We start from the raw sequence: 27,974 nt of genomic DNA, 5'->3' as shown, positions 1-27,974 counted from the left end.
AGCAGGTGAATACCAGGCTCTGAAAGTGGGGGGAGAAATTCTGCTGGGTAGTGGGAGGGAGGTGCTTATTTTTTCTGAGGTCAGCTTGAGGAATGGAGCTTTTAGCTGAAATATTTGTACATATTTTCAAATGAGCGTAGTGGGGTGAAAATCTTCAGGGAGAATTTAATTGGGGTCATTAAGTTAGTCAAATAGCCTAGGTAGAATAAAAGGGTCAAGAAATTCTCAGCAAAGTAAAATTAAATGGAGCTGTTTTACCTTGACTGTTTTTTGGCAAAACGTCTGACCATGCTCACTGGCACTTACATGGTTGCAGTTCTCTGAGACCTCTCTTTGGCTTTATATTTCTTGAAATGAAGAGCAAGAAAAGTAGGGCTCTTTATTGTAAATACAGAAGGCATTACTAGGTAAGTGCAGGCAAACATAGTTCCTGGCCACCACCGTGCAATGGGGGAGTGGAGCTAGAGAGGGTGGCCGTGGGAGGAGGGATGTATAGGGAACAAAAGATTAGTAAGAGTCATTTCTCCAATTCTTAGGGCATTTGGGCTTTAATTTTATTCCTCTACATGATAAACTTATTTGGAAGCAAATTAAATTATTTCACATATTGAAAAAAAAACTATAAAATATATGCCACGTAAGCTGTATCTCTGAATGTAAAACTCTAACTTGGGGTTTTTAATAACACGTATATTTTTTAAACTATTGGAAGTTTTAACTCCATAGCTTTACTTAGAAACCAACATAAGCTTAGAATTTATCATCAGAAAAACATAAGCTTAGTTTTTAAGGTAAAAATTGAATGTGTGAGAGTAAAAAGATACAAAATTTATGCATTAATTTTTAAAGCCAAATTGTTAAGTTCAAAAAATCATCCTCATGATAGTATCCTTTGATATAAAATCCATACAGTAATCAGAATTGGTGATAATAAACATAATTTCCGAGTAGTTTACCCTTGAACAACATGGGGGTAGGGTGCCAACCCCCCCAATCCTGCACAGTCATAAATCTCTGTATAACTTTGATTCCCCTAAAACTTAACTACTAGTAGCCTCCTTTTGACCAGAAGCCTTACCTATAACGTTAATAGTTGATGAGCCTATATTTGGTATGTTCTGTGTATTATATGCTGTATTCTTATAACACAGTAAGCTGGAGAAAAGAAAATGTTATTAAGAAAATCTTAAGGAAGAGAAATACATTTACAGTGCTGGACTGTAAAAAATCCATGTGTCAACGGATCTGTGTAGTTCTAACCTATGTTGTTGAAGTGTCACTTGTATATGACTTTAAGTTAATCACCTTGTTCACCTTCTAAGCAGAGTTCAGATGACGAAGACTGTTCAGCAAAAGGGAGAAATCGTCACATCGTAGTCAATAAAGCGGAGCTTGCTAACTCCATTGAAGTGCTCGAGAGCTTTAAGCTAGCCAGGGAGAGCTGGGAGTTGCTCTACTCCCTAGAATTCCTTGACAAGGGTAAGAACATACTTGTCACATTAGTGCTATTTCATGTGTTATATAAAATCATTGTGCTTAAGAAAGCGTTGTTCCTCTTGGAACATCAAGACACTTAGAGCTTAATTGCTTATAGTAGTTCACACAGTTAATAGGATTCTTTTTTGAGTAGACTTTTTTGACTTTTTTAAAAAATGAGTAACTCTTGGCATTATTAATATTGTGAAATGATCAAAAAATATTCAAATGATCATTTACGTCTTAGCTTCTACCCTTGAGTGTTTATTTTTTTTCTTAATATTTATTTATTCATGAGAGGCAGAGAGAGAGCAGGAGAGAGAGAGAGAGTCAGTCAGTCAGAGGGAGAAGCAGGCTCCCCAGTGAGGAGGGAGCCTGACGCGGGACTTGATCCCAGAACCCCAGGATCATGGCCTGAGCCGAAAGCAGATGCCCAACCATCTGAGGCACCCAGGTGCCCCTACCCTTGAGTGTTTATTATAATTAGACTTGGGGTGGAATTTGAGGGAGAGATTTTTGGTCTTTTAACATTCGTATTGCTGGCCTCCTTTCTTTTTCTTGCTGGGTTTGTTTTGTGCTGTTAGTGGTTCTGTCCTGCCTTGTATCTTTCTTAGGTTCTGTGTAGCTAATCTTACAAAAGGTAATGCTATTTTTATCTGCATTAACTCCATTGTCTGAAAAACTCACCCTACCCAAAGCCTGTTTTCCTTTGAGAATACAACTATTAAGTATTTCTTCATTACTTAGAAATCACTAGTGCGTTGCTAAGCTGTGGATTTTTACTCTACTTTGAATCAACAGTGTATTTTTTACTGTACTTCTGGCCAGTGGGCCTTCATCCCTTGGCCTGCCATCACGTACCTATGCACAACCCTCGGTCATGTGTGTCATGTCATTTTTTCTAGGTAGAAAGAGCCTCACTCCCTCTGTCCCAGTCACATCTAGAATTGTAAACATGTATGTGACCTTTCGGGGTGAGGGGTAGTTTTCCTTTAGTTATAACTTGGCTTTTTAAAAAAATGAGTAAAACTCTTAGCTTTTTATCTTTGTTTTCCGAGCTGGCTGAAAATAAAACTATCTTTTTCTGAGGAGAGTAAAGTAACTTACAAGATAAATGAGGTAATATGGGGAAAACATTTTGAACAGCTCTCGGGATATGGTATGTGCTTCGTAAATGTTGAGGCCTAATAAAAATACTGCTTGTGGGTTACTGAAAAGTATTATATTCTCACTTTACTATCTGATTGAAATTCTAGATCATTGTTTTAGAAATGATCTAAAGGTCGATAGTTACTGTCCATTTTTTGGAAGTTTCTCTCCATTGTTTTGCTGGGTTTGTTTTTTTTCTGCTTCTGTTAACATGTTTTTTGGTAAATTTACTTTTGAATTCTCAGAATTTACAAGAATTTGTTTGGCGTGGAAGACAGATACTTGGCTTTGGTTAAGAATCTTCCTCACTGACATGATCATCTATCAGGTAGGTAATGTATATTTTAAGTTCCTGAGTGTGTATAGGATGATGATTTTCATGAACCAACCATAGCGTGCAAGATGTGTATGTTCCTTCTGTAGACTAGTCATACCCTGAAGACGTGTTCTGTCTTCAGTGGCAGAGGGATGATGGTCCCCTTTCATCTCAAAAAAAAAAAGAAAATGAAAAGGCCGCATCTTCTTGTTACTTTCACTATGTCCAGCCATACTCCTCTGTAAAAGTAAGCTTTTTACTTTCCAATAAGAGATGCATACTTCTGGGGCGCCTGGGTGGCTCAGTGGGTTAAGCCGCTGCCTTCGGCTCAGGTCATGATCTCAGGGTCCTGGGATCGAGCCCCGCATCGGGCTCTCTGCTCAGCAGGGAGCCTGCTTCCTCCTCTCTCTCTGCCTGCCTCTCTGCCTACTTGTGATCTGTCTGTCAAATAAATAAATAAAATCTTTAAAAAAAAAAAAAAAAAAAAAAAGAGATGCATACTTCTCACCCGTCGTTCTCTCCACTGTGGTGAAGTCCTTCTGCTCTGCTCTCCTGTTCTCGAACCACTTAGGCCTGGAATGGAGAGAGTTAATAATTCCCTAAGAAGATGGAGAGCTTCTAACCTCTGTTGTCAGAACACATAGGTTGCTGCTTCCATCCTACATAAAGGAGAATGGGTATTATTAGTAAAATATTTGTAAGAAGTGGTATATCCAAAATTGTATTTTATCCAAAAGCTTATTATTTTCTTTAGTCTTAGGACTTAAGACCCAGGGTGCCTGGCTAGACCTGTCGGTAGAACACGTGACTCTTCATCTCAGGGTCAGGAGTTCAAGCCCCATATTGGGTGTAGAGATGACCAAAAAATAAATAAACTTAAAAAAAAAAAAAATTAAGACTGGAAAGAAAAATCTTTGTACATATAAAGTACCTGTATAGAGAACCCTCCACCTAGCTTTAAATAAGTGGGTTTGATTATTGCTAAGTCTCCTTTTTCCTCAGATGATCAAACAGAGCTACCTTATCTGTATGCTTAATTAACTCTGGTGATTTTTATTTATTTACTAATTTGAGAGAGAGTGGTGGGAAGGGGGAGAGGGAGAGAGAGTCTTAAGCACACTCTGTGCTGAACACAGTCCCAGTGCAGAGCTTGACCTCACAACCCAGAGATCACAACCTGAGCTGAAACCAAGAGTCAGACACTTAACTGACTGTGGCACCCCAACTCTGGAGACACTTTTTTTGTAAAGATTTTAATTATTTTTTTGATAGAGCACAAAAGAGGGAACACAAGCAGGGGGAGTGGGAGAGGGTGAGGCAAGCTTCCAACTGAGCAGGGAGCCTGATCTGGGGCTCAATCCCAGCACCCCAGGATCATGACCTGAGCTGAAGTCAGACACTTAATGACTGAGCCAGCCCAGCATGCCCTGGAGACCTTTTTTAACGGCAATGTTTTTCACTTCTTTGTTGTTACGTCTTTCTTAGGGTCAATATAAAAAAGCAATAGCGAGCCTGCATCATCTCGCAGCTCTCCAGGGATCGCTTCCGCAGCCGCAGATCACGGGACAGGGGACCCTGGAACATCAGAGGGCGCTCATCCAGCTCGCAACCTGCCACTTTGCTCTGGGGGAGTACAGAGTGAGTAGTGTGCACAGGGCTTCCTCTTTTCCTAGAGTGGCCTTTTAATTCAGTGCATGTTTATTTGAGATCGGATTTTTTTCTGCCTAGATTTTGTCACCTAATCTGCTAGTAAAAGTCTTGATAATTTTGTTTTACTTAGTTTTCTCTTTAGTTACAGCTTCCCTGAAGTTAGGCTGCGCTACTTTTCAGATTTCCTGTTCCTTTTTCCATTTTGTTGGAGGATGGCTTCTATTTTTCTTTACTTTTTTACCTGGAATCCCTTCAGAGCAGAATCAGTGCTATTGTACTTGGACAGAAGAGGCATTTACTGAGTGGGAAATGGAGGAGTGCCATTAGCTTCTCTGAGCATCAGATGCCCTGAGTCTCCAGAGTTGGGGTGTCTTGACTCTTGGTTTCAGCTCAGGTCATGATCTCTAGGTTGTGAGGTCAAGCTCTGCACCGGGACTGTGTTCAGCACAGAGTCTGGGTAAGACTCTCTCTCCCTCTGTGCCTTCCTGCTGCTCTCGAAGCATGCAGAGACATACGACTCTGCAGTCCACCTCATGGTGCTGCGGAGCAGCTACATACACAAGTCTGCTTCCTTGTGATTGTGAGCCCCTCCTACCGCAGGACGCAGACCATGTGCTTTACCTTTGAATCTCTCATAGCACTGACCACAGAGGTCGGCACAGCTTTGAATTCAATTATTAATAAATGTTTGAATTCAATTAAAATAATAAGCACATCCTTTATTCTTTATACTGTATAAATTCAAGGCCACAACTGAACACACAAACTCTGATTTCTTTCTCATCTTTCTATGTGTTAAGTTGATTACTTTGTGATTAGTAACCCTGAATAAAGTTTTTGAACTTGAACTTTGAAATATGATTTATAATTTGCCATGATGATAATTAGGAGGAAACAGCATCTTAAGTATGTGCACTGAAAATTGAAAATATTTTTCTTCCATCATTATGTAATTATCAGGTACTAATTCTAAGTTTCAGTGAATTCCCTGAGAACTTGAAAGAGAATACATATTTACCCACTCAGATATCCATATATCATGTAGAATTAGAATTACACAAGGCACTGCTATTCAGCATCATATTAGGGAATATAAAATAAACAGATTTAAATAAGCTGGGCAAATGCATTCTCTTTGAGGGCTTCAGTCAAAGCTGATCACTGTTAGGCCTATATCCTTGGTTTCTAACTTAACCTGCCTCCTGGATCTCGGCTGCCTTCAGCTGTCTGTCTTCAGCTCAGACCCAGCATATCCAGATGTGAGTTTCCTTCGTTCTCCGGTCATTAGGTATAAAACTCTCAGGTCATGGTTGGCTCTTACTCTGCCTAATCATTTTGATTCTTCCAGCATGAAGCTAATATCTTTGGTATAGTGCCTTTTGTTTCCTTGGCCACCACTCTAATCCATTGCTCTGAACTGAGTTTTTTGCCCCAGTTCTTCTTCCATCTTTGGTCATTGCTTTCAAGAGATTGTTGTCATTGTTCCCCTTAACAGAAATACTAACTTCCTCAGTGTCCAGAGTTGAACTATGTGCTGGGGGTGGGCATATAAGCAGGGTATGGGGAATGGGGGATCCCTGATTCAGGACATATAATTTGAGTTATAGAGAAAAGTGCAAGTATCTATTGAAGACAGTGAAAAATCAAATACTAAGTGGTATGCCCTGACATATGCACAGTAGGCATTCGGGAAAGGGTGTTTTCACTGGGGTCCATGTAGTCAAGGAAGGATTTATGGAAGATATTGGCTGGAGGTGGACATATGACTCTGTAGTCCACATCATGGTCCCACCACCTCTTAGCTCTATGACCTGGGTCAAGTTACTTCACCAAACTGTCTAACTCCAGCATTCAAGTTCTGAACTACCAAACTGTCGAGCTCTTCAGGCTGGAGATTCACAACCCTGTGGCCCTGGGTGGGTTCTAGATGTGCCAAGATTACCAACCCTCTCAGTTAGATGTGGCTTGAGGCAGCCAGAGCCCCCAGTTTAGTGCTGCCAGCTCTGAGCAGCCTTACAAATATTTCTGGATGCGTCAAGACATGGAAAAGGTTGGGAAGCATGGGTTTAACACTCCACTTCCTCATCTGTAAAATGGGGATAATAAGAAGGTTGTGCTAAATGCATAGAACATGTTCCCCAAATGGAATCTAGCTGTTATTAGAACAGGTAGACCATAGATGATGGCTCACTCACTATAGATCGAGAGTAATACCCCCCACCCCAATGCCAGTGTGGCACTTGAGGCCTCCCTCAGCCACCAGCACTACATCATACTGGTTTTGTCTGTGTTATTTCCTAAACCACGCCCTCCTTCCCCTCACCTAATCACCTAAACAATACCTAGCCCTTCCCCACATCTTTCTCTCCTCCACTAAAACCCTTTTTTCTCTTTTCCACATTCCAAATTCTTCCCTCCCTTTAAGGCTGAGATAAGGAAAATCTTCCTACCTGGTTTCTCCTTCATTTTACATTATGCTCTATATCTAATACAGAGTATTTCAATACTCTGTGTCCCATTTTGTTGATTTTTCTATTCAGTGAGTTAGTAAATGTCTTTAAGATGGGCCTACTTCTTTTGGATGCCACTGTGCTATTAAACGCATTGGGGGTTTAGTTAATACTTGACTGATTTTTCATTTTTGTTTTTTTGTTTTAACAGCAAGGAAGGAGTTATTATTCCCCCAAAAGTCTAGTACCTCGATTCAATCTCAATTACTTTTTCTACATTTTTGCTGTTGAGCAAACAGTAATGGTCTCGCAGAGTCTTGAGATAGTGCTTCAGATCTCCATATGCACACATTGCCCAGTCGTCTGCTACACATACATTAGTGTTCTGTTGATTTGCTTTCAATGAGAAAATTTCAGATTGGTACCTTTTCATCTGATCTTCTTTAGATGACATGTGAAAAAGTCCTTGATTTGATGTGCTACATGGTACTCCCCATTCAAGATGGAGGCAAATCACAGGAAGAACCCTCAAAAATAAAGCCCAAATTTAGAAAAGGTACAGTGCAAGTTTTATTCTTATTTTGTAATATGGCTCTAGGACCCAAGGCTGGGAAATTCTTTACAATTCCTGATGAAATAATACTATGTGATCTGAGGGGTTTGACAAACTGTAAAAAACGTTAATCTCTTGCCAAGCTTGTCCTTGGCACCGATTTCATAAGCAGCTGTAAATCTTTCTTCCAAAGTTGTCTTCATTTCCCAAGTTTGTTATCTCTGAGGAATATCCTGAACTCCTTTTCTTATCTCTACCAATTCTCGGAAAACTTGGCAATGATTAGTTAAGAAGTATCTCCTGTCATTTCCCTCTCAGGCTATTTTGAGCTTCACCTCAAGGAACACATTGCTTGAAAACCTACATAAATTTAGTTGTAATGCTTATATAAGAAAGGAAGAGAGATTCACTGTCAGGGTCCTAAGTTTCTACATTAGAAGTTAGAAAAAGGTAAGCAAATGAAACCTAAAGAAAGTAGAAGACAGGAAATAATAAATGCAGAAATCAATGCAATAGAAAATGAAATCAAGGAAATTAATAAAGCTAAAAGTTGTTTTTTTGAAAGAAAAACAAAAGAAGATAGATAAATTCCTAACAAGATTGATCAGGAAGAAAGTGAGCACAAGTTACCAATAGCAGGAATGAAAGAAGAATTGTCACTGCAGATCCTACTGCAATCAAAAGGACACTAAGAGAATAAATTACTCATAACTCTATACCAATAAATTCAACAATTTAGAGGAAATGGAAAAATTCCTTGAGAAACACAACTTGCCAAAACTGAAACAGAAGGAAATAGAATATATGAATGTTCCTACATCTATCAAAGAAATTAAATTATTATCAGAAACTTTCCCACAGAACTCCAGATTGAAATGGCTTCATTGGTGAATTCTCTCTAGCGCTTAGGAAGAAATAACACCAATCCTACACATACTCTTGGAGAAAACAGAGAAAGAGGGAATGCTTCCCAAATCAGTTTTTAAGGCAAACATAACCCTAACAGCAAAACCAAATAAGAGCATTGCCGGAAAAGGACATTAAAGGCCAATATCCATCATAAACACAGATTCCCAAAGTCCTCAAAAAATCTTAGCAAATTACAGAAAGCAGCATATAAGAAGGGTAACACTTATGATCAAGTAGAGTGGGAATGCAGAGTGGGTTTAACGTAGAAAAATCAGTCACTGTAATATCACCACTTTAGCACAGTAAAGGCAAAAAATCATGATTCTCTTAATAGATGCAGATAGGTTCCATTATGTTTGCATTTATCATTCATGGTTTTTAAAAAAAATCTCAGCAAGCTAGAAATAGTTGTTCTCAGCATCATCCTTAACTATGAAATAGCAAATACTTTCCCCCAAATCAGCAATGATACAAGAGTGTTTGCTTTTACCACTTCAATTCAGCATGCTGGACCTCGTAGCCAGCACAATAGGGAAGAAAAAGGAGGCATAAAGTTTGAAGACTGCTATCTTCGTTCACAGGTATGACTGCAGCTGCATATGTGGCTATATTAGAAAAACCTACAGAATCTCCAAATAGAATAACATAGAAAACCATGAAGTACTTTGGGAAAGATTTATTGAAAAGTGTGCAAAATCATGTTCATAGGTTGAAAGACTCATATTAGGATACTCATGTTAGGGTTCCAGTTCTCCCCAAAAGTACCTATAGACTCAGTGCAATCCCAATCAGAATCCCAACAGACTTTTTTTTTTTTTTTTTTTGGTAGAAACTGACAGATTTGATTCTAAAATCTGTAGGGAAGTATAATCTAGCTAAAACAGTTTTGAAAAAGATAACAAAACTGGGCAACTTACCCACCTGATAGCAAGACTTTTAATAGAAAGCCACAGTTATCCAGACAGTATTGGCATAAGAGTGGAAAATCCAGAAAGGGACCCATACAGATATGGTCAAATGATTTTCAGTGAAGGCACCAGACCAATTCTTTGGAGAAAGGAAGGCCTTTTCAGCCAATTGGTACTGGAACAAAGGCCCTCTGGTGTAGAAAGAAAAAGGATCCTCAAGCTTTATGTCACATTATTCACTAAAACCAATTTGAGATGGAGCTGAGACTAAATGGAAAAGCTAAAATGATAACATTTTTTAGGAAAAAAAAGTATTGCTGCCCATGTAGGGGCCCTGCATGCAGCAGGCTTAGAGCAACCTTCCTCCCTCCCTGGGAGAATTGGTGGGTGTGCAAGCCGCAAGAGCCTGCAGAGTTTGGTACACACAAAAATGTAGACTGCTCTTCCCTTAGGGTTTCCTTAAAGGGAGAGGGACTACAGTCTTTCAGCTCCAGTGCTGGAGATCGACCCTTTTTTTTTCTCATCTAGAGTGGCACAGAAAGCCTTTCGGGAACAAAAACCACATAGAGCAACTGGAAACAGCTTATTCAGAGCCCACGCCCTGGCAAGGGGCAGTGCAACTCTCCCCAGGCAAAGATACCTGAGAATCTGGGCGGCAGGCCCTTCCCCCAGAAGATCAGATGGAACATCATGCAGATGCCAAGTTTACAGAGCACACAGAACTGCCAAACTCCAGGGATGGGGAAAATAGTATATAGAATTCAAGGGTTTCTTTCCTCATGATTCGTTTATTTTTCAGTTTAAAATTTTCCTTTTCTTTTTTTTCCTTCTCAACTAGTTTCTTATTGGAGCAACTCTTTGTTTTTAAGTCTTTTTTTTTTTTAATTTTTACATTTACCTTTTATAAATATAGTCTTCCTTTTTTGCTTCCTTTCACTGTATTAAGTTTTATTTTTGTATATATATATGTTTTGCATTCTTTACAATTTTGGGATTTAGTGTCTTCTAACAAACAGACAAAATACACCCAGAACCAAGTGGATTGCTCTGTTTTGTCCACCTGAGAGATTATATTCTCTCCTTTTTCTCTTTTTTTCTTTTTTTTCCTTTTTCTTTTCTTTTTTGGTTTCTGACCTTTTCAGACTTTTTCTAGTGTGTATTTGTCTTGGGTTGATATTTTTGATTTTGTTCTCTCATTCATTCTTCTCTGGGTAAAATGACTAGAAGGAGAAATTCACAACAAAAGAAAGAACCAGAGGTAATACTCCGCCACAGATCTAAGCAGTATTGATATAAGATACCAGAGATGAAATTCAGGATATCAATTATAAAGTTAATAGCTAGGCTTGAAAAAAGCATAAAAAGCTCTAGAGAATCTCTTAGTGCAGAACTGAGATCTAATCAGGTTGAAATTAAAAATACTTTAACTGAGGGGCACCTGGGTAACTCAGTCGTTAAGCATCTGCCTTCAGCTCAGGTCGTGATCCCAGCGTCCTGGACTCAAGCCCCGCCTCAGGCTACCTGCTCAGCGGGAAGCCTGCTTCCCCCTCTCCCGCTTCCCCTGCTTGTATCCCCTCTCTCACTGTCTCTCTCTCTCTGTGTCAAATAAATAAATAAAATCTTTTTTTAAAAATGCTTTAACTGAGATGCAGTCTAAAAATGGATGCTCTAACAGTTTGGGTAAATGAGGCAGAAGAGAGAGTCAGTGACATAGAAAACAAGATGATGGAAAGTAAGGAAGCTGAGCAGAAGAGAAAAACAACTAATGGACCATGAGGGGAGGCTTTGAGAAATCAGCAAAACCATAAAGCAAAACAATATTAGGATTATTGGGGTCCCAGAGGAAGAATAGAGAGAGACAGAAAGTATATTTGAGTAAATTGTAGCTGAGAACTTAGCTAATATGGGGAAGGAAACAGGCATTCAAATCTAAGAGGTAGAAAACCCCTCCAAAATTAATAAAAATAGATCATCATCCCAACATGCATTAGTGAAGCTTGCAAAATTCAGCGATAAAGAGAAAATCTTGAAAGCAGCTCCAGACAAGAGTTTCTTAACCTACAGGAGTAGGAATATTAAACTGGCAGCAGACCTACCCACAGAGACCTGGCAGGCCAGAAGGGGTTGGCATGATACATTCAGGGTACTAAATGAGAAAAACATGCAGCCAGGAATACTTTATCCAGCAAGGTGGTCATTCAGAATGGAAGGAGAGATAAAGAGCTTTTAGGACAAACAAACTAAAAGAATTTGTGATTACTAAACCAGCCCTGCAAGAAATATTAAAAGGGATCCTGTAAGCAAAGAGAGAGCCCAAAAGTAACATGGACCAGAAACAAACAGAGACAATCTACAGAAACAGGGACTTTACAGGTAATACAATGGCACTGAATTCATTATCTTTTGATAGTTACTGAATGTAATTGGGCTAAATGCTGTGAACAAAAGACACATTATATCAGATTGAATTAAAAAAAGCAAGAGCCGGGGCACCTGGGTGGCTCAGTGGGTTAAAGCCTCTGCCTTCAGCTCAGGTCATGATCCCAGGGTCCTGGGATCGAGTCCCGCATCGGGCTCTCTGCTCAGTGGAGAGCCTGCCTCCTCCTCTCTCTCTGCCTGCCTCTTTGCCTACTTGTGATCTCTGTCAAATAAATAAATAAAATCTTTAAAAAAAAAAAAAAAAGCAAGAGCCATCCATATGCTATCTACAAGAGACTCATTTTAGACCTAAAGACACTTCCCAATTGATAATGAGAGGATGGAGAACCATTTATCATGCTAATGGACTTCGAAAGAAAGCTGGGGTAGCAGTCCTCATATCAGACAAATTAGATTTTAAACCAAAGAGATGAAGAAGGACTCTATATCACACTTAAACTGCCTATCCAACAAGAAGATAAAACGATTATAAATATTCTCCTACCTTGGGAGCAGACAATTATATAAACCAATTAATAACCAAATTAAACACATTGATAACAGTAATAGTAAGAGAGTTCAACACCCCACTCAGCAATGGACAGATCATCTAAGCAGAATATCAAGAAGAAAACAAGGGGGGCACCTGGGTGGCTCAGTGGGTTAAGCCTCTGCCTTCAGCTCAGGTCATGATCCCAGAGTCCTGGGATCGAGCCCCGCATCGGGCTCTCTGCTCAGCAGGGAGCCTGCTTCTCTCTCTCTCTGTCTCCCTCTCTGCCTACTTGTGATCTCTGTCAAATAAATAGATAAAATCTTAAAAAAAAAAAAAAAAGAAGAAGAAAACAAGGGCTTTGAATGACACATTGGACCAGATGGACTTCACAGATAATAAACAGAGCATTTCTTCCTAAAGCAAGAAAATGCACATTCTTCTCAAGTACACATGGAGCATTCTCCAGAATGGTTCACATACTGGGTCACAAATCAGGTCTCAACTGGTACCAGAAGATTGGGATTATTCCCTACAAATTTTCAGACCACAGTTCTTTGAAACTTGAACTCAATCACAATAGGAAATTTGGAAATAATTCAAACACTTGGAGGTTAAAGAACATCCTACTAAAGAATGGAAGGGTCAACCAGAAAATACAAGAAGAATTTTTAAAACTCATGGAAACAAATGAAAATGAAAACACAACTGTTGAAAACCTTTGGGATACAGCAAAGGTCGTCCTAAGAGGGAAATACATAGCAATACAAACCTTTCTCAGAAAATTAGGAAAGTCTCGGGCGCCTGGGTGGCTCAGTGGGTTAAAGCCTCTGCCTTCAGCTCATGTCATGATCCCAGGGTCCTGGGGTTGAGCCCCGCATTGGGCTCTCTGCTCAGCGGGGTGCCTGCTCCCCTCTCTCTCTGCCTGCCTCTCTGCCTACTTGTGATCTCTGTCAAATAAATAAATAGAATCTTTAAAAAAAAAGAAAATTAGGAAAGTCTCAAATAAACACACTAATCTTACACTTAAAAGACCTGGAGAAAGAACAACAAAGTCTAAACTAAGCAGGAGAAGAGAAATAATAAAGATTAGAGCAGAAATCAATGAGATAGAAACCAAAAGAATAGTAGAATAGATCAATGAAATTAAAAGCTAGTTTTTGGAAGAATTAAAAAGATCTAAATTAAAAAATGACTTTAAAAAAATGACTGAAAATTGTCTTTAAAAAAAAATATCTCTAAGACTTACCCAAAAAAAAAAGAGAAAGGACTCAAATTAATCATGAATGAAAGAGGAGAGATCACAACAACACCAAGGAAATACAAATAATTTTAAGAACATATTATGAGCAGGTGCCTGGGTGGCTCAGTGGGTTAAAGCCTCTGCCTTCAGCTCAGGTTATGATCCCAGGTCCTGGGATCAAGCCCTGCATCAGGCTATCTGCTCCACGGGGAGCCTGCTTCCTACCCACCCCCGCCTGCCCCCACCTGCCTCTCTGCCTACTTGTGATCTCTGTCTGTCAAATAAATAAAATCTTTAACCAAAAAAAAAGAACATATTATGAGCAACTATATGCCAGCAGTTTAGGCAATGTGGAAGAAATGGATGCATTCCTGGAAACTTACAAACTACCAAGACAGGAAGAAATAGGAAACCTGAAGAGACCCATAACCAACAAGGAAATTGAAGCAGTAATCAAAAATCTCCCAAAAACAAGAGTCAAGGGCTAGATGGCTTCCCAGGGGAATTCTACCAGACATTGAAGGAAGAACTAATACCTATTCTTCTGAAGCTGTTTTTAAAAAAAAAAAAATAAAAAAAAAAAATAAAGTAAGGAAAACTTCCAAACTCATTCTTTGGGAGGCCAGCATTGCCTTGATCCCAAAGCCAGACAAAGATCCCACCGAAAAGGAGAATTACAGACCAATTTCCCTGATGAACATGGATGCCAAAATTCTCACCAAGATCCTAGCCAGTAGGATCCAGCAGTACATTAAAAGGATTATTCACCATGACCAAGTGGGATTTATTCCTAGGCTGCAAGCCTGGTTCAACATTTGCAAATCAACAGCATGATATATCACATTCATAAAAGAAAGGACAAGAACCGTATGATCCTTTCAATTGATGCAGAAACAGCATTTGACAAAATACGGCATCATTTCTTGATTAAAATTCTCCACAGCGTAGGGATAAAGGAAACATACCTCAGTATCATAAAAGCCATTTACAAAAAGCCCGTAGTGAATATCATTCTCAATGGAGAGAAACTGAGAGCTTTTCCCTTAAAGACAGGAATACGACAGGGATGCCCATTCTCATCACTGCTGTTTAACATAGTACTAGAAGTCCCAGCCTCCACAATCAGACAAGAAGAAGAAATAAAAGGCATTCAGATTTTCAAAGAAGTCAAATTCTCTGTTTTGCAGATGACATGATAGTTCATGTGGAAAACCCAAAAGACTTCATACCAAAATTTCTAGAACTCACAGGAATTCAGCAACATGGCAGGATATAAAATCAATGCACAGAAGTCAGTTGCATTTCTATACACTAACAAGAGAGAATTTAAGGAATTGACCCCATTTACCATTGTGCCAAAAACCGTAAGATACCTAGGAATAAACTTAACCAAAGAGGTAAAGGATCTATATTCTAAAAACTACAATACATTTATGAAAGAAATTGAGGAAGACACAAAGATAGGGAAAAACATTCTATTCTCATGGACTGGAAGAATAAATACTGTTAAAATGTCTATGCTACCCAGAGCAACCTACACATTCAATGCCGTCCCTGTCAAAATACATTGACATTTTTCACAAAGCTGGAACAAACAATCCTAAAATTTGTATGGAACCAGAAAAGACCCCAAATAGCCAGAGGAATATTGCAAAAGAAAACTAAAGCTGATGGCTTCACAATTTCAGACTTCCAAGCTCTATTACAAAGCTGTCATCATCAAGACAGTGTGGTACTGGCACAAAAACAGACACATGGATCAATGAACCAGAATAGAGAACCCAGAAATTGACCCTCAACTCTCTGGTCAACTAATCTTTGGCAAAGCAGGAAAGAATATCCAATGGAAAAAGGACAGTCTCTTCAACAAATGGTGTTGGGAAAATTGGATAGCCACATGCAGAAGAATGAAACTGCACTATTTTCTTACACCACACTCAAAAATATTAGACTCAAAATGGATGAAAGACCTCAGTGTGAGACAGGAATCCATCAAAATCCTAGAGGAGAACGTAGGCAGTAACCTCTTTGACACTGGCCACAGCAACTTCTTGCTTGACATGTCTTCAAAAGCAAGTGAAACAAAAGCAAAAATGAACTGTTGGGACTTCATCAAGATTAAAAATCTTCTGCACAGCAAAGGAAACAGGAAAACCAAAAGACAGCTACAGAGAAGATATTTGCAAATGACATTATCAGATAAAGGGCCAGTATCCAAGATCTATAAAGAACTTACCAAGCTCAACACCCAAAAAACAATCCAGTCAAGAAATGGGCAGAAGATGTGAACAGACATTTCTCCAAAGAAGACATACAAATGGGCGACAGACACATGAAAAAATGCTCCATATCCCTGGGCATCAGGGAAATACAAATCAAAACCACAAGGAGATACCACTTCACACCAGTCAGAATGGCTAAAATTAACAACTCAGGAAACAACAGGTATTGGCGAGGATGCAGAGAAAGGGGAACCCTCCTATACTGTTGGTGGGAACACAAGCTGATGTAGCCACTCTGGAAAAAGGTACAGAGGTTCCTTAAGTTAAAAATAAAGCTACCCTATGACCAGCAATTACAGTACTGGGTATTTAACCCAAAGATACAAACATAGTGATCCAAAGGGGCACCTGCACCCCAGTGTTTATAGCAGCAATGTCCACAATAGCCAAACTATGGAAAGAGCCAAGATGTCCATCAGCAGATGAACGGGTAAAGAAAACAGTATATGTATATATATAATGGATTATTACTCAGCCTTCAGAAAGGATGAATACTTACCATTTACATAGACCTGGAACTGGAGGGTATTATACTGAGCAGAAGAAAAGAAAGACAATTAACATATGGTTTCACTCTTAAGTGGAATATAAGAAACAGTACAGAGGATCATGGGGGAAGGGAGGGAAAACTGAATGCGAATTCATCAGAGAGGGAGAAAAACCATGAGAGACTCTTAAGTATAGGAAACACATTGAGGGTTGCTGGATTGGAGGTGAGTGAGGGAATGGGGTAATTGGGTGATGGGCATTAAGGAGGGCACGTGATGTGATGAGCACTGGATATGCAACTGATGAATTATTGAACAGTACATCTGAAACTAATGTACATGTTGGCTAGTTGAACTTAAAAAATAATATGTAACAGAAAAGCAAACAATATGGTATAATACATAACTTTAAGTAAACATTTATTTTCATTTTTGAAAAAAGAAGAAAAGGTCTTTGTGACTGGTAGGTAGATTTATTAGGACACTAAAATTTTCCTAAAAGACAAAAGCATGACAGTCTTGATTATTACTGACTTAAAAAAAAGAAGAAGAAGATAGAGCCCAGACCCCTTGAGAAAGTGTGTCTCTGAAACAGAAGCAGGTCAGGTGGCTTAAGACTGGACCTCGCTGACTTCGAGACTTATTTTAATAGAGATAGTATAGTGTTGGCATAGAGACTGACTAATGGAACACAATAGAGAACTAAGAAACAGGTGGTATTATAATTCAGTGGGCCAAGAATGAGTTTATCCAATAAGTGGTAGTGAGGCAATTGATCCAAATATAAAAATAATAAAAATGTGATCTCGCCTTCACACTACACAAAAATTATTTCAATTTTAAGATTTAAAATGAAAAGTAAAACTTTGAAGCTTTTAGAAGAAAGGATTCTTTGGGCCTTCTAGGTAGAGAATGATTAGGCTACAAAAACCACACAACAGAAAGGAAAAGGTAAGTAAATTTAAGTCCCATTAAATTAAAATAGCAACAATGGGGCGCCTGGGTGGCTCAGAGGGTTAAGCCTCTGCCTTTAGCTCAGGTCATCATCTCAGGGTCCTGGGATCGAGCCCTGCGGCAGGTGCTCTGCTCAGCGGGGAGCCTGTTTCTCCCTCACTGTCTGCCTGTCTGCTTATGATTTCTTTCTCTCTGTCAAATAAATAAATAAAATCTTTTTTTAAAAAATTAAAATAGCAACAAAAGATACTGTGACAAAGTGACAGGATAAGCCATAGCCTGCAAGAAATTTACACAGCATGGAGAATCAACAAGAACTTTCTATCCAGGATTTTGAAAGAGCTCTTTCAAACCAATAAGAAACAACTAGACAACCTGTCATAGAAAAACAGGCAAAGAATACAAACAACAGATTCACACAAGGAGAAATCCAAATGACCAGAAACCATTTGAAAGGACTCTCAACCCATTAACAATGTGGGAAATTTGGGTTAAAAAACAGTAAGCTACCATATCAGGTCAGAATGCAGGGTGTTAATACTGACTATCGGATGTGAAGACACACATTGTCCATCTCCTTCTGGAGGGTATATAAACTCATACCATCACTATGGAGACCAGTTTAACCATTCCAGGTCAAACATCTCATTACCTAGTTACATATGTCTTCTAGTTAAATCCCTTAGATCAGTGCTTTTCAAACTTGGGTCCTCACCTCCCAGGTCATGAATTTCAACTGTTCTCTTTTTTTAATGAGATAGAATATAATGTTATTATTAAAATGAGTTCTCCTGTGAAAGGGGCAAATTGTATTTCATGAACCTTCTGTTTTAGACACATGAACATGTGTAAAATTATGTGTGTACAGGATCTCCATGATTTCTTGCTACTTTCATCCTTAGGGTAGAGAAGGATTTAGGATATAAAGAACACATGCCAGAAAGGAAAAGATTAAGGTCTTGGTTTGAAAACTGTTGCCTAAGGTTTTTTTTTTCCCACAAGTGCACAAGAAAATATATATAAGAATGTTTATTTTAACATTGTTTGTAATAGTGAAAAAATGGAAATCTCACTGTCTACCATAAAAGAATGGGTAAATGAATTGTGTCATGTAAATAGAATACTGTATAAACATTGAAAATCAATGAACTAGAGCTATTGGTATTCATATCAAAAACGGTTTGCAGAAGGATGCATACAGTATGACACCATTTATATCGTAAACTGAAAACTTGCAAAACTCCTCTGTTGCTGAGGAATGAAAAACAGTGCATTCAGAATAATACTTTAGGGAGACGGGAAGAGGACAGCTGAAAAGGTGCACAAGAGGCTTCAACTAAATTTGTGATGCTTTATGTTAACGTTAATGGGCACCTGGGTGGCTTAGTTGTTAAGCATCTGCCTTTGGCTGAGGTCATGATCCTAGGATCAAGCCCCATATCTGCTCCCTGCTCAGCAGGAAGCCTGCTCCTCCCTCTCCCACTCCCCCTGCTTTTGTTCTCTCTCTCACTGTGTCTCTCTGTCAAATAAATAAATAAAACCTTTAAAAAAATTTAAAAAAAAAAAGGAAAACATTAACATTTTATAAGCTGAGTGTTGAGCACAGTATTACAAACACCTGTGTTTGTTTCTCTACATTTGAAATGTTTTATAATAAAAAGTATTTAAGCAAGGTTAGGAAAGAAGATTGATAAATGAAATCCAGAGATCATTCAAAAACCAGTTTCACTATCATGAAATACAGTCATGGTTTAACTATATTTGAAATCATATGACTGTTGCTTATATTTTTTTTTTGGAAAGTATCTTAAATATATACTTTTCAAAGCCCTTTTCGTCACTAATAACAGACCTATTGTGTCCTTTTGTCCACAGGTTCAGATCTGAAGTTGCTGCCTTGTACCAGCAAGGCTATCATGCCATACTGCCTGCATCTAATGCTGGCTTGCTTTAAGGTAAGCTGGAAACTGATTAGCATGAGCAAAATTTAATTTGAAACACTGTTCTGATGATCTGGAGTGACTTGGTGGCATTGAGAGAGCACAGGGGCTAGCAATGAACAAATAGTAACTGTGGGAGGCATTAGGTACAAATGAGTAGGAAATGATCCCCATCCTAGAGCAGTTTTCAATTAGGCTTGGGACAGTTATCCAAATAATCTGCCTCTAGTGATGGTCAGTAAATATTTTATGAATTTATGTATGTCAGAATATCTTAGCTAGAAGAAAAATTGAAAATGCCATTGGGTTCATAGAGGGATGGCAAGTTTGTTATCCTAAAGACATAGCAGGTGGAAGCATTTCAGGCTTTAGGATGAACACCAGCAGAGCCAGGAAGGTTTCCAGGCTGTTGGAAGAATGCCAGGCCCTTGGCTACAGGTAGAGCCAAGCCTTAGTGTGCATTTCACCAAGGTGTGTGAGCAAGAGAACAGCAGCATCCGGTCTCTGCTTTAGGGCTGTAATTCCCAGACTTCACTCATGGTCAGAATCCCTTGGGGCAACAGAAACTATTTAAAGTGTGATTTGGGGCCTAGCTGCTCACTGAGTCCTTGGGCCGGTTCTGCATTTCACTGCCACTTCCTTCCTTGTTGCTCACTGCTTTCTGCTCCCCAGTCCATGTTCTCCCAAACCTTTCTCTCTCCCCAGCCTTCTGGCCCACCCTTTACCCACCCTGCCCCCTTCAAAGAAATCCCCAGATTCTTGTCTTTGCCACACAGAGCCACTCAGCTTCTGTCGCCCTTTTCCCAAAGCCAGAGCATCAGGCCTGCCAGGCACGGCCCGCTCCCATCAGGATGCTCAGTGAACACACTACTAGTGACCTTGTTCCCAGCAGGGGGACCCAGGCTTCTGGGTTAGGACTCACTGCCCTTCAGAAGCCCTTATGCTGTTTGCACGGCAGGTGTGTGTTCTGCTCTGTTCCCTAGATCACATATTTTCACATAGCAGCGTTTTTTTCAGGAAGTGATATTTGGTATATTTACGATCACCCCATGATTTCCTTTCCATTCCGTGTCTGCACAAATCCTTGTCTTGCAGCTCCGGGCTTTCACGGACAGCAGGGACGACATGGCGCTGGGCCATGTGATCGTCTTGCTTCAGCAAGAGTGGCCGCGGGGAGAGAATCTTTTCTTGAAAGCTGTCAATAAGATTTGCCAACAAGGAAATTTCCAATACGAGAACTTTTTCAACTATGTTACAAGTATCCTTTTTCCTGTGTAAGCATAAGAAATTCTTACTTTTTTTTTTTTTTTAAGAATAAATGCATGTTACAGAAGTGAATGAATCATTCCAGGTAGAAATACTGGTTTTCACTCTACTTTGGCAGAGGAGAGAGAGAATGACAAGTAAAAATGGGCCTGTGGCAGTTGGTCCCTCATAAGAGTCCTAAAAGGCTTCACAGAGGTGGTGCACCGAATCAGGAACATGAGTAGCTCAATTCCACTTTCCACCTCCGGCGACTTCTAGGCAGGTACCCAGGATGCCTACATGAAGAGCCTTCCAGTTCCTGAGAGGCCCAGAGTGGCTGGTGAGGCCACAGAATAGAATGTTCATTGGCCTTCATCTGTCAGTACAGGGCCTCCTGGGGCCTCTCCATGTCACAGGCGTCACAGCAGCCACTGAGAACTCGCCACACGCGCTCCCAGCCCATCAGCGGCTTTCGGCTGTAGGGAGTGTTGGGTTTCATACTGTTGGTACGGAAAGACTACCTTCGAGTTGTGAGGAACATGCTGTCTTGTCCAAGTGCCTAGGAAGATACTTAACTGTCTCCAGGGATTCAACACCCCCACTGCCCCTTTCATTTCTTATAAAGAAAACAAAAGAGTTTTCTGTTAGGTCCATCCAGAATCTGTTCAATTAGCATCTGTAGGAGGAACCTACTTACTGTTATGAGGTAGTCTGGTTGGTACAAGAATTGTTCGTTTGGGAATCAGATCACCCTGGGTTCCAGTACTGACTCTGGTTGGCTGGGTGGCCGTGGGCAATTTACTTGGTCACTGCCCGCCTGGTCCTCCTCTGAGAGATAGGGCACCTTGTTTCTGAACGTGGTTAACCTGAACCTGGCCTGCAGATATCGATATGCTGGAGGAATTCGCCTACTTAAGAACTCAGGAAGGTGGGAAAATTCATCTGGAATTACTGCCCAATCAAGGGATGCTGATCAAGTAAGCATACTGTCTCGCTCTCCCACACTACATGCTCACCTTTCGTGTGCTTGTAGGAAATATTTGTAAGTTTCTGTAGCTTTGAGAAATCTCAAAAAAAAAAAAAAAGAATCCAAACCTGGTCTCCGTTTTTGAGAGAGTAGATTTGATTCTGGGTACCTTTTGCAATTTGGTGTTTCCTTAACTACATTTCTGATAAAACATTGTTTAAACTGGGATATTTCTGTCACTTTGGAAACCTTCCCTCTAAACGAAAGCCTCATTCCTGATATCTTTTCCTTTCCAAAATGTACAGGCTAATCCTATAAATTTCTGGTTAGATAGAGAAGGCTTTTAATTAAGAAAGAGCCATGCTTAATTAAAGTTGTAGTGGATTAGGAAAAGCTACAGACTTTATCTAGAAATTGGATTTCAGTATTTATCAGAAGCCTTCCCAAGCAGTTGTCTTTGTTTGCATAGCGCAAGGGAAACTAGCAGAGTCTAGTGTCTCTAAGAAGAACACACCTGCCCGAGAAATAACGATGGGGTGCCTGGTCTCAGGCATGCCCTCCCACATCTAGATGAAGTTAGTGACCATTTATGATTTTTATTTTTTTTTATTTTTTTTTTAAAGATTTTATTTATTTATTTTACAGAGAGAGATCACAAACAGGCAGAGAGGCAGGCAGAGAGAGAGGAGGAAGCAGGCTCCCCGCCGAGCAGAGAGCCCGATGCAGGGCTCGATCCCAGGACCCTGAGATCACGACCCGAGCCGAAGGCAGCGGCTTAACCCACTGAGCCACCCAGGCGCCCCCATTTATGATTTTTAAATAGCTCATAAATCTTGCTTCTATCCTTCAGTACTCATTGTAGTTTGGATAATAGATCCTCTGTGCTGTAAATGTCACGTATAGCTTTATTTTCCTACTTCCTCTTTTGCGTCCTGCAGACTCAACATGGCCAGGAGTCCATGTCAGAGTCACTGCAAGAGACTGAGTCCCGAGTGAGAAGGGAGCATTGCTAAGGCTGAAAAGCTGTCCTTTTTCTCTCAGTTGCAAAATGAATGAGTTTTCAGTTGTTGAGAGCAAAAATCCAATCTTTTTCTATCTTTGTAGAGCCTTAGAAATGTTGAGGGGGAAGCTCGAAATGTGCACTGGGGATATGTATGACCGCAGACATTACTCCTATTGAGAAGAGGGTCTTACAGAATCCATTCAGAGGAATGGGAAGATTAAAGGGGTTTTTGTCCTTCACCTTGTAAATATGATTAATAGATATTTTAAACATCTAAAATAAAAGAACAAATGCTCTTTTTTGAAAACATGAGACCTTTATGCATGAGGTTGCTTAGGCAAGATGCGCTGGACATGCTCATCTTCCCATCTCCATTCCCTTCCCTAAGACTGCAAATAAGAACTAGGGGGGAAATAATTGCATGGTAAAAATATTCTTAACAGTGTTCAAGAACAAAGATGATTTGTTGCTATGGGAGCTTAGGTAGCCGCTTCTGTGGGCTTGAAAATGAAAGATTTCTAGGTTTTGAGGCTGGATATATAAAACATGCCTGATATTAATAGCCTTTTAGTTAATCCACATTAACACTCACAGTACAAATTGTCATGATATAGGAACAGCCTTCAAATCACCTGCATTTACTAAGGGTTAAACGTATAGATGATCTCTCGCTTCAGATAGTGCTTAACTGGAAATGTGAGTGAATGGACTTTTACCAGATCAGCAGTTGGATCTTATACTGAACCCTTTCTTCTGTAGCCAGTTTCTGTCGAGCTGAACAGTGACATGGTTATGTGCAGACAACCCCTAGGACAAGGAATGAAAGCAGGCGCTCTTGGACACCCAGATAATATCACTGTAAAGAGTCGTTTAGGGCAAGGCAGGGAGACACAGCCTGCATTTCTAGGCTTTGAGAGAGAATTCCATGCTCCCCCACCTTGGTCAATATAAACTTTAATGCCTTCTAACACCCTGGAGAAGACCACTAAGCCTCTTAGGAATCCTGCTGTTCTGTTTGGAAGCAAGAATAGGGATTGTTACTTAGTGAGCTCACATTCTAGAAACTTGCCCAGTCTTCACTGTGCAAGTCTCAAAGTTCATTGGAAGCCTGCGTTTCAGATCAGTTCTGCCTAACCAGTGGAAGAAGCAAGCTGCATAAAGCCAGAGAGCTCTTACTAAGGAGGAAAGGATTAGAATCTTGAGCAAAACTATCTATATTCCTTTCCCTTTGGGTTCCAAACAAATTCTCTGAAACCATTGCAGACCTTTGGGCAGCACCCCCAGCTGAGGGGCAGAGGTGTTGGGAGAAGTGTACAGCACCCCCTCCCTTGGGTAAGGTTGTGAGTCTGTCCTGCTCTGCTCGACGCTAGCGGTACAGTACCAATGCTGAGGGCACCCGGAGCCTGACCAACAGAACAAAGACACTTTGTCCTTAACATATTTTAAAATAGAGAACTAGTTCTTTACCAATATTTGCAGTATCTTAGTTGTATTAGACTGGGTGAAAATGGAAAAAACCGTGTCCTGTGCACTAAATCTTTGTTTCGAATTCAGCAAGGCCACGGGTCCCAGACATTTTATTCCCCGCATCTGTTCCTTTACTTGATACTTTCTGAAATTAAGGCTCAGCCTTTCTTGGTCAAAAACATGGCCAGGCCCTCTAGTCATCCCAGAAAGGCCTCTTCAGTCTGGGGCTTCAGACCTGGCAAAGATGGTTACCAGAAGCCCCCCAGTCCATCTCTGGGATTGGTGGGGGCTTGAGCAGAGTGGAGAGTGAAGGAGGCTGGATTCAAAAACATGTCTTCTCAAGTGTGACCCCCTCTCCGCACTGCCGTTTCATTGAGTCTCATCATCCTCTTTCTCGGTGGCTGCTTTTACACCAGACCTCGAGTGGGCTGAGCTCGGGGCCCAGGCACAAGATGCTCTGGACATGCCCCAGCAGCAGGTGCAGGGAGAGGACTGCTAGCTTCTCCCATCCTCCTAAAGACACCGCTGTGTCCCGGGGGGGCCGTGGAGGTTCAAGGGTTTCTGCATAGTCTGTTCCAGTCTTGTGCATTTTCTCTGGCGTGTTGTTTTTGCAGTGCAGGGTGAGTCGGTGTGGGTGTTTGAATGCTGCTGTTTGCTGTTTTTTAAAGGCCTTCTAGTCCTCCCATGGGGTTACTGCAGCAGGAATTCTTACCTGTGCTTCAGCCCAGCATACAGACTGCTGACAGGTACCACGTGGAAAAACACTGCTCATAGTGTGCCGTTTGTCAACATGTCGTACTGCCCATGGTTTCCAGCTCTCTGTTCCTCAGTGCTCTTTTTCATGCTTTATTTATTTTTTTAATTTGTTCTGCATTCCTTGGCAAACCACCTGATTGTAATATTGTAACATTTCTTATTTTTTTTCCATAAGTTGCCAATGTTTTTGTGTTCGATTTAAAAATCATTATGGATCTGGAAGGAAAAAAAAAGTTATATAAAACTGTGTTAGATTAAGCGCACGTTAGGTTAGGCGTTAGGCTGTGATACTCTTGATAAAACATAAGGCATTCAGTCATAAATATTTAAGGATGCCAAAGCTCATTTTAAGGAAATTTTTATTCGTGGATTTCCGTATTAGTGACCAGTGTCGATGTTCTGGTGTAACCGGGCCTTAGCACAGCATTCACTGATTTTCCAGACCTTCCCTTTCTAAACTGAAAATCCTTGGTATGCTGCATTTATTAGCTGATTTCTCCTGTCCTTAAACCACAAAAGCTGACTAATTCTCTTCTTCAGCCACACTCACCAGAGGGATAGAGACTGATAGAATGGAGTTGTATTGCTTTATCTGTAGAAACAGTATCATTGAGCAGGACGCAACATTTTATTGTATTTTTACTAGCATGAAGGAAAGAGTTTGCTTTGAGCTTTCAAAGCCCTTTAGCTTGTTGTCTGCAAATACCAGTAACTCTTGGTCGTTCAAGGGTTGGCTCCCATCAGGGGTTGCAGTCTGGGACCCAGAAGAACAGTATCTCAGGACAGCCTAAATGGGTCTACGCCCATTCCCAGTGGGCCTCATAGCCTCAGCCTCACTGACACCATGTCCTAATTATGGAATTAACCAGCCGACTTCTCTAGAAACATCCACAAAGAACTGTGTTTTCTCCCTGGCACTGCTGCTGTTGGCATAGTTCTCTCTAATGCCTGTGGGCATTGCAGACTGTCCTGTAGTATCTTTACTAGTCTGGCAGAGCCTAGTTTTGTTTTTCCTCCTGTTGCGTGGCAACTTTTTGACTTCTGTTGTACTTATTTTATACAACAGTACACAAGTTTAAAAAAAAAAAAAAAAGGAACATTTTAGAGTGGTTTCAACAATTTTGTTTTGGCCAATACATAAAAATTTCATTTGAAATCCCTGTCATTGTGTCTGAGGGAAGTTAGGCAGTCGAGGTGGGGAATGGAGGTGCCTTCTAATGGTCTAAACCTACTGAAGTACTGACCCTGTAGTTAAAACTCCTTTCAACAACCCAGCAAATTTTGCTAGATTTTTCCTTTCTTCAATTTAACATCTTCAGTTTTCTGGGATTTCCTTTGTGAGCTCCTTCTCCACAGCACAGCTTCTGGGTATAGCTAGAACTTTTCTTGTGCTCCCACTGACCCTTCTCCTAAGCACGGGGACCGGCTCTGGGCCCAGCAGGCTTTTGCGGGACACTGGCTATTCTTCAGTGAGTCTGCTTCTCTCTCCCCACCTCTGCCAGACTCTCGTCTTGGAACCTGCAACTCCTCCAGCTTCTCAAACAGATGTGAGTCTGGATGAGCTTAGCAGAGCTGTCCTGTTCTGGCATCACCAGGAGAGAGACGCACTTGGAAGGAACCCCAGTGGCTGAGCACAAGCCCCAGGCCTTTCTGAGCCTTACCGCAGAGCCCCAGGCCCCAGCTCGGTGTGGTGACGGGCTCGTTCTGGCTTCCCTCCTCCCTGCTGCTGCCTCTGTGCTCACGCTCGGCTGGCTTGTCCAGACATGAACTGTGTGGCCATGTGGACTGGGCCCATTTGGCCCAAAGTGACAGAACCGTGCACAAGTCAGCACAGGGATGCATAGTGTCAGAGCTGCAAGAGTTCAGAAGCAAAGCAAGTGGCATTTGACCAGACATTTAGATGCTTAAAATAGCCTTTTATTGAGTGGGAAACGCATCTCTCTAGTTTTATGTCTTTCTGAGAAGGAATGGGCAGGGGGATTGTTTGGTTAGGCCTTTCTTCCTTTTTGAATTTTTTTACTTATACTTAGATTTCAGTCAGGTTTATACCTGCCCCAGAAACACTGACCGGGGATGCCGGCGCTAACTGTGGTGTCCCCTCTGTTTCCCTGTCACTGCCCTCAGGCACCACACAGTCACTCGGGGCATCACCAAGGGTGTGAAGGAGGACTTCCGCCTGGCCATGGAGCGCCAGGTGTCACGCTGTGGCGAGAACTTGATGGTCGTGCTGCACAGGTTCTGCATCAACGAGAAGATCTTGCTCCTTCAGACTCTAGCCTGACCGGGGAACCCTTTCCGCCAGAGGAAGGGCAGCTCAGAGCCGTGGGATTTTTTGTGAAGACATAAAACATCCGTAAATGTTGCCGTTACAACTCTTAGAAGAAAACCTTCTGAGTTCAACTCCTTGGTTGCTTAAAAATAGTTCCCAAGAGTCTGAGAAGCTATCTCTATTTTTCAGAGTCATTTTTTGTAATTTTTGTAAAACAAAAGAACCTGTTTTGTAAATAAAAATCATCCTAAGTTTGGGGCTTTTAAGAATGTATTTCAATTCTTACGAGTTTCTGAACAAGACTTCACTTTATGTAAATGAATATTTTTCATAATCTCAAGGTCTTATGGAAACATAGTTAGGCTTCGGTAGGTATTACGTATCAACATACTTTCACACCTTTTCATGCAGGAAGTTTTTGGTTTTTTTTTTTAAAGGTTTTATTTATTTATTTGACAGAGAAAGATCACAAGTAGACAGAGAGGCAGGCAGAGAGATAGAGGGAAGCAGGCTCCCTGGTGAGCAGAGAGCCCGATGCGGGACTCAATCCCAAGACCCTGAGATCATGACCTGAGCCGAAGGCAGAGGCTTAACCCACTGAGCCACCCAGGCACCCTTCATGCAGTAAGTTTTAATACCGAAAACCTTCATGCCAGAATGAACTTGAGTGAACTTCAATGAGGGAGCTGTGGGTGGGGGGTCTGTGGGGGTCTGTGCACCAGCCCGGGGAAGGCGCCTCCTCCCTCCCGCCAAGCCCCAGGAGCCCTGTGGCCTGGCTCCCAGCCCTGGCTCTGCCCAGCATCCTACTGCTCTGTAAGGGAACAGGTTAACTCCTCTGTGCCTCAGGCTCAACCTTGAAACCCAAGAGATGATGGCACTTCCTTCACAGGCTGTGAAGACTGAGTGTTCCCTCACGTGACATCTGTGGAAGGTTGCCTCGTGTGTCCAACTGGGCCAGTGTTAGCTCTTAGGTTTATTTTCTTCTTTTCCTGTCCTGAAATATATCAGATAAACGTCAAATACTTATTTCTAAGGGCTACT

The 27,974-nt window shown here is 40.9% G+C and overlaps 1 protein-coding gene across 6 annotated transcripts in view; it reads left to right on the top strand.

The window, feature by feature from the left end:
* The window catches only part of INTS10 (integrator complex subunit 10), a 38,865-nt gene extending 11,630 nt beyond the window's left edge, over window positions 1-27,235 (top strand). The window contains exons 10-18 of one of the 6 annotated variants that reach the window (XM_032838105.1): window positions 1,323-1,479; window positions 2,871-2,953; window positions 4,427-4,579; window positions 7,489-7,597; window positions 19,162-19,241; window positions 20,322-20,484; window positions 21,355-21,448; window positions 24,577-24,654; window positions 26,789-27,233. In XM_032838105.1, the coding sequence (XP_032693996.1) occupies window positions 1,323-1,479; window positions 2,871-2,953; window positions 4,427-4,579; window positions 7,489-7,597; window positions 19,162-19,241; window positions 20,322-20,484; window positions 21,355-21,448; window positions 24,577-24,654; window positions 26,789-26,945 (1,074 nt within the window). In that variant the 3' untranslated portion in view covers window positions 26,946-27,233. Of the gene's footprint in view, window positions 1-1,322; window positions 1,480-2,870; window positions 2,954-4,426; window positions 4,580-7,488; window positions 7,598-19,161; window positions 19,242-20,321; window positions 20,501-21,354; window positions 21,449-22,542; window positions 22,634-24,576; window positions 24,655-26,788 lie in introns of those variants that run through there. The other 5 variants (XM_032838106.1, XM_032838107.1, XM_032838108.1 and 2 more) reach the window with 5 other exon arrangements.
* The last annotated feature ends 739 nt before the right edge of the window (window positions 27,236-27,974 follow it).

This window comes from Lontra canadensis, unplaced genomic scaffold, assembly GCF_010015895.1.
Source record: "Lontra canadensis isolate GAN:19392208 unplaced genomic scaffold, GSC_riverotter_1.0 scaffold101, whole genome shotgun sequence".
In the NCBI taxonomy this organism is placed as follows: Eukaryota; Metazoa; Chordata; class Mammalia; order Carnivora; family Mustelidae; genus Lontra; species Lontra canadensis.
Note: the sequence above shows the minus strand (reverse complement) of the source record. Positions and strands in the feature narration are given on the sequence as shown.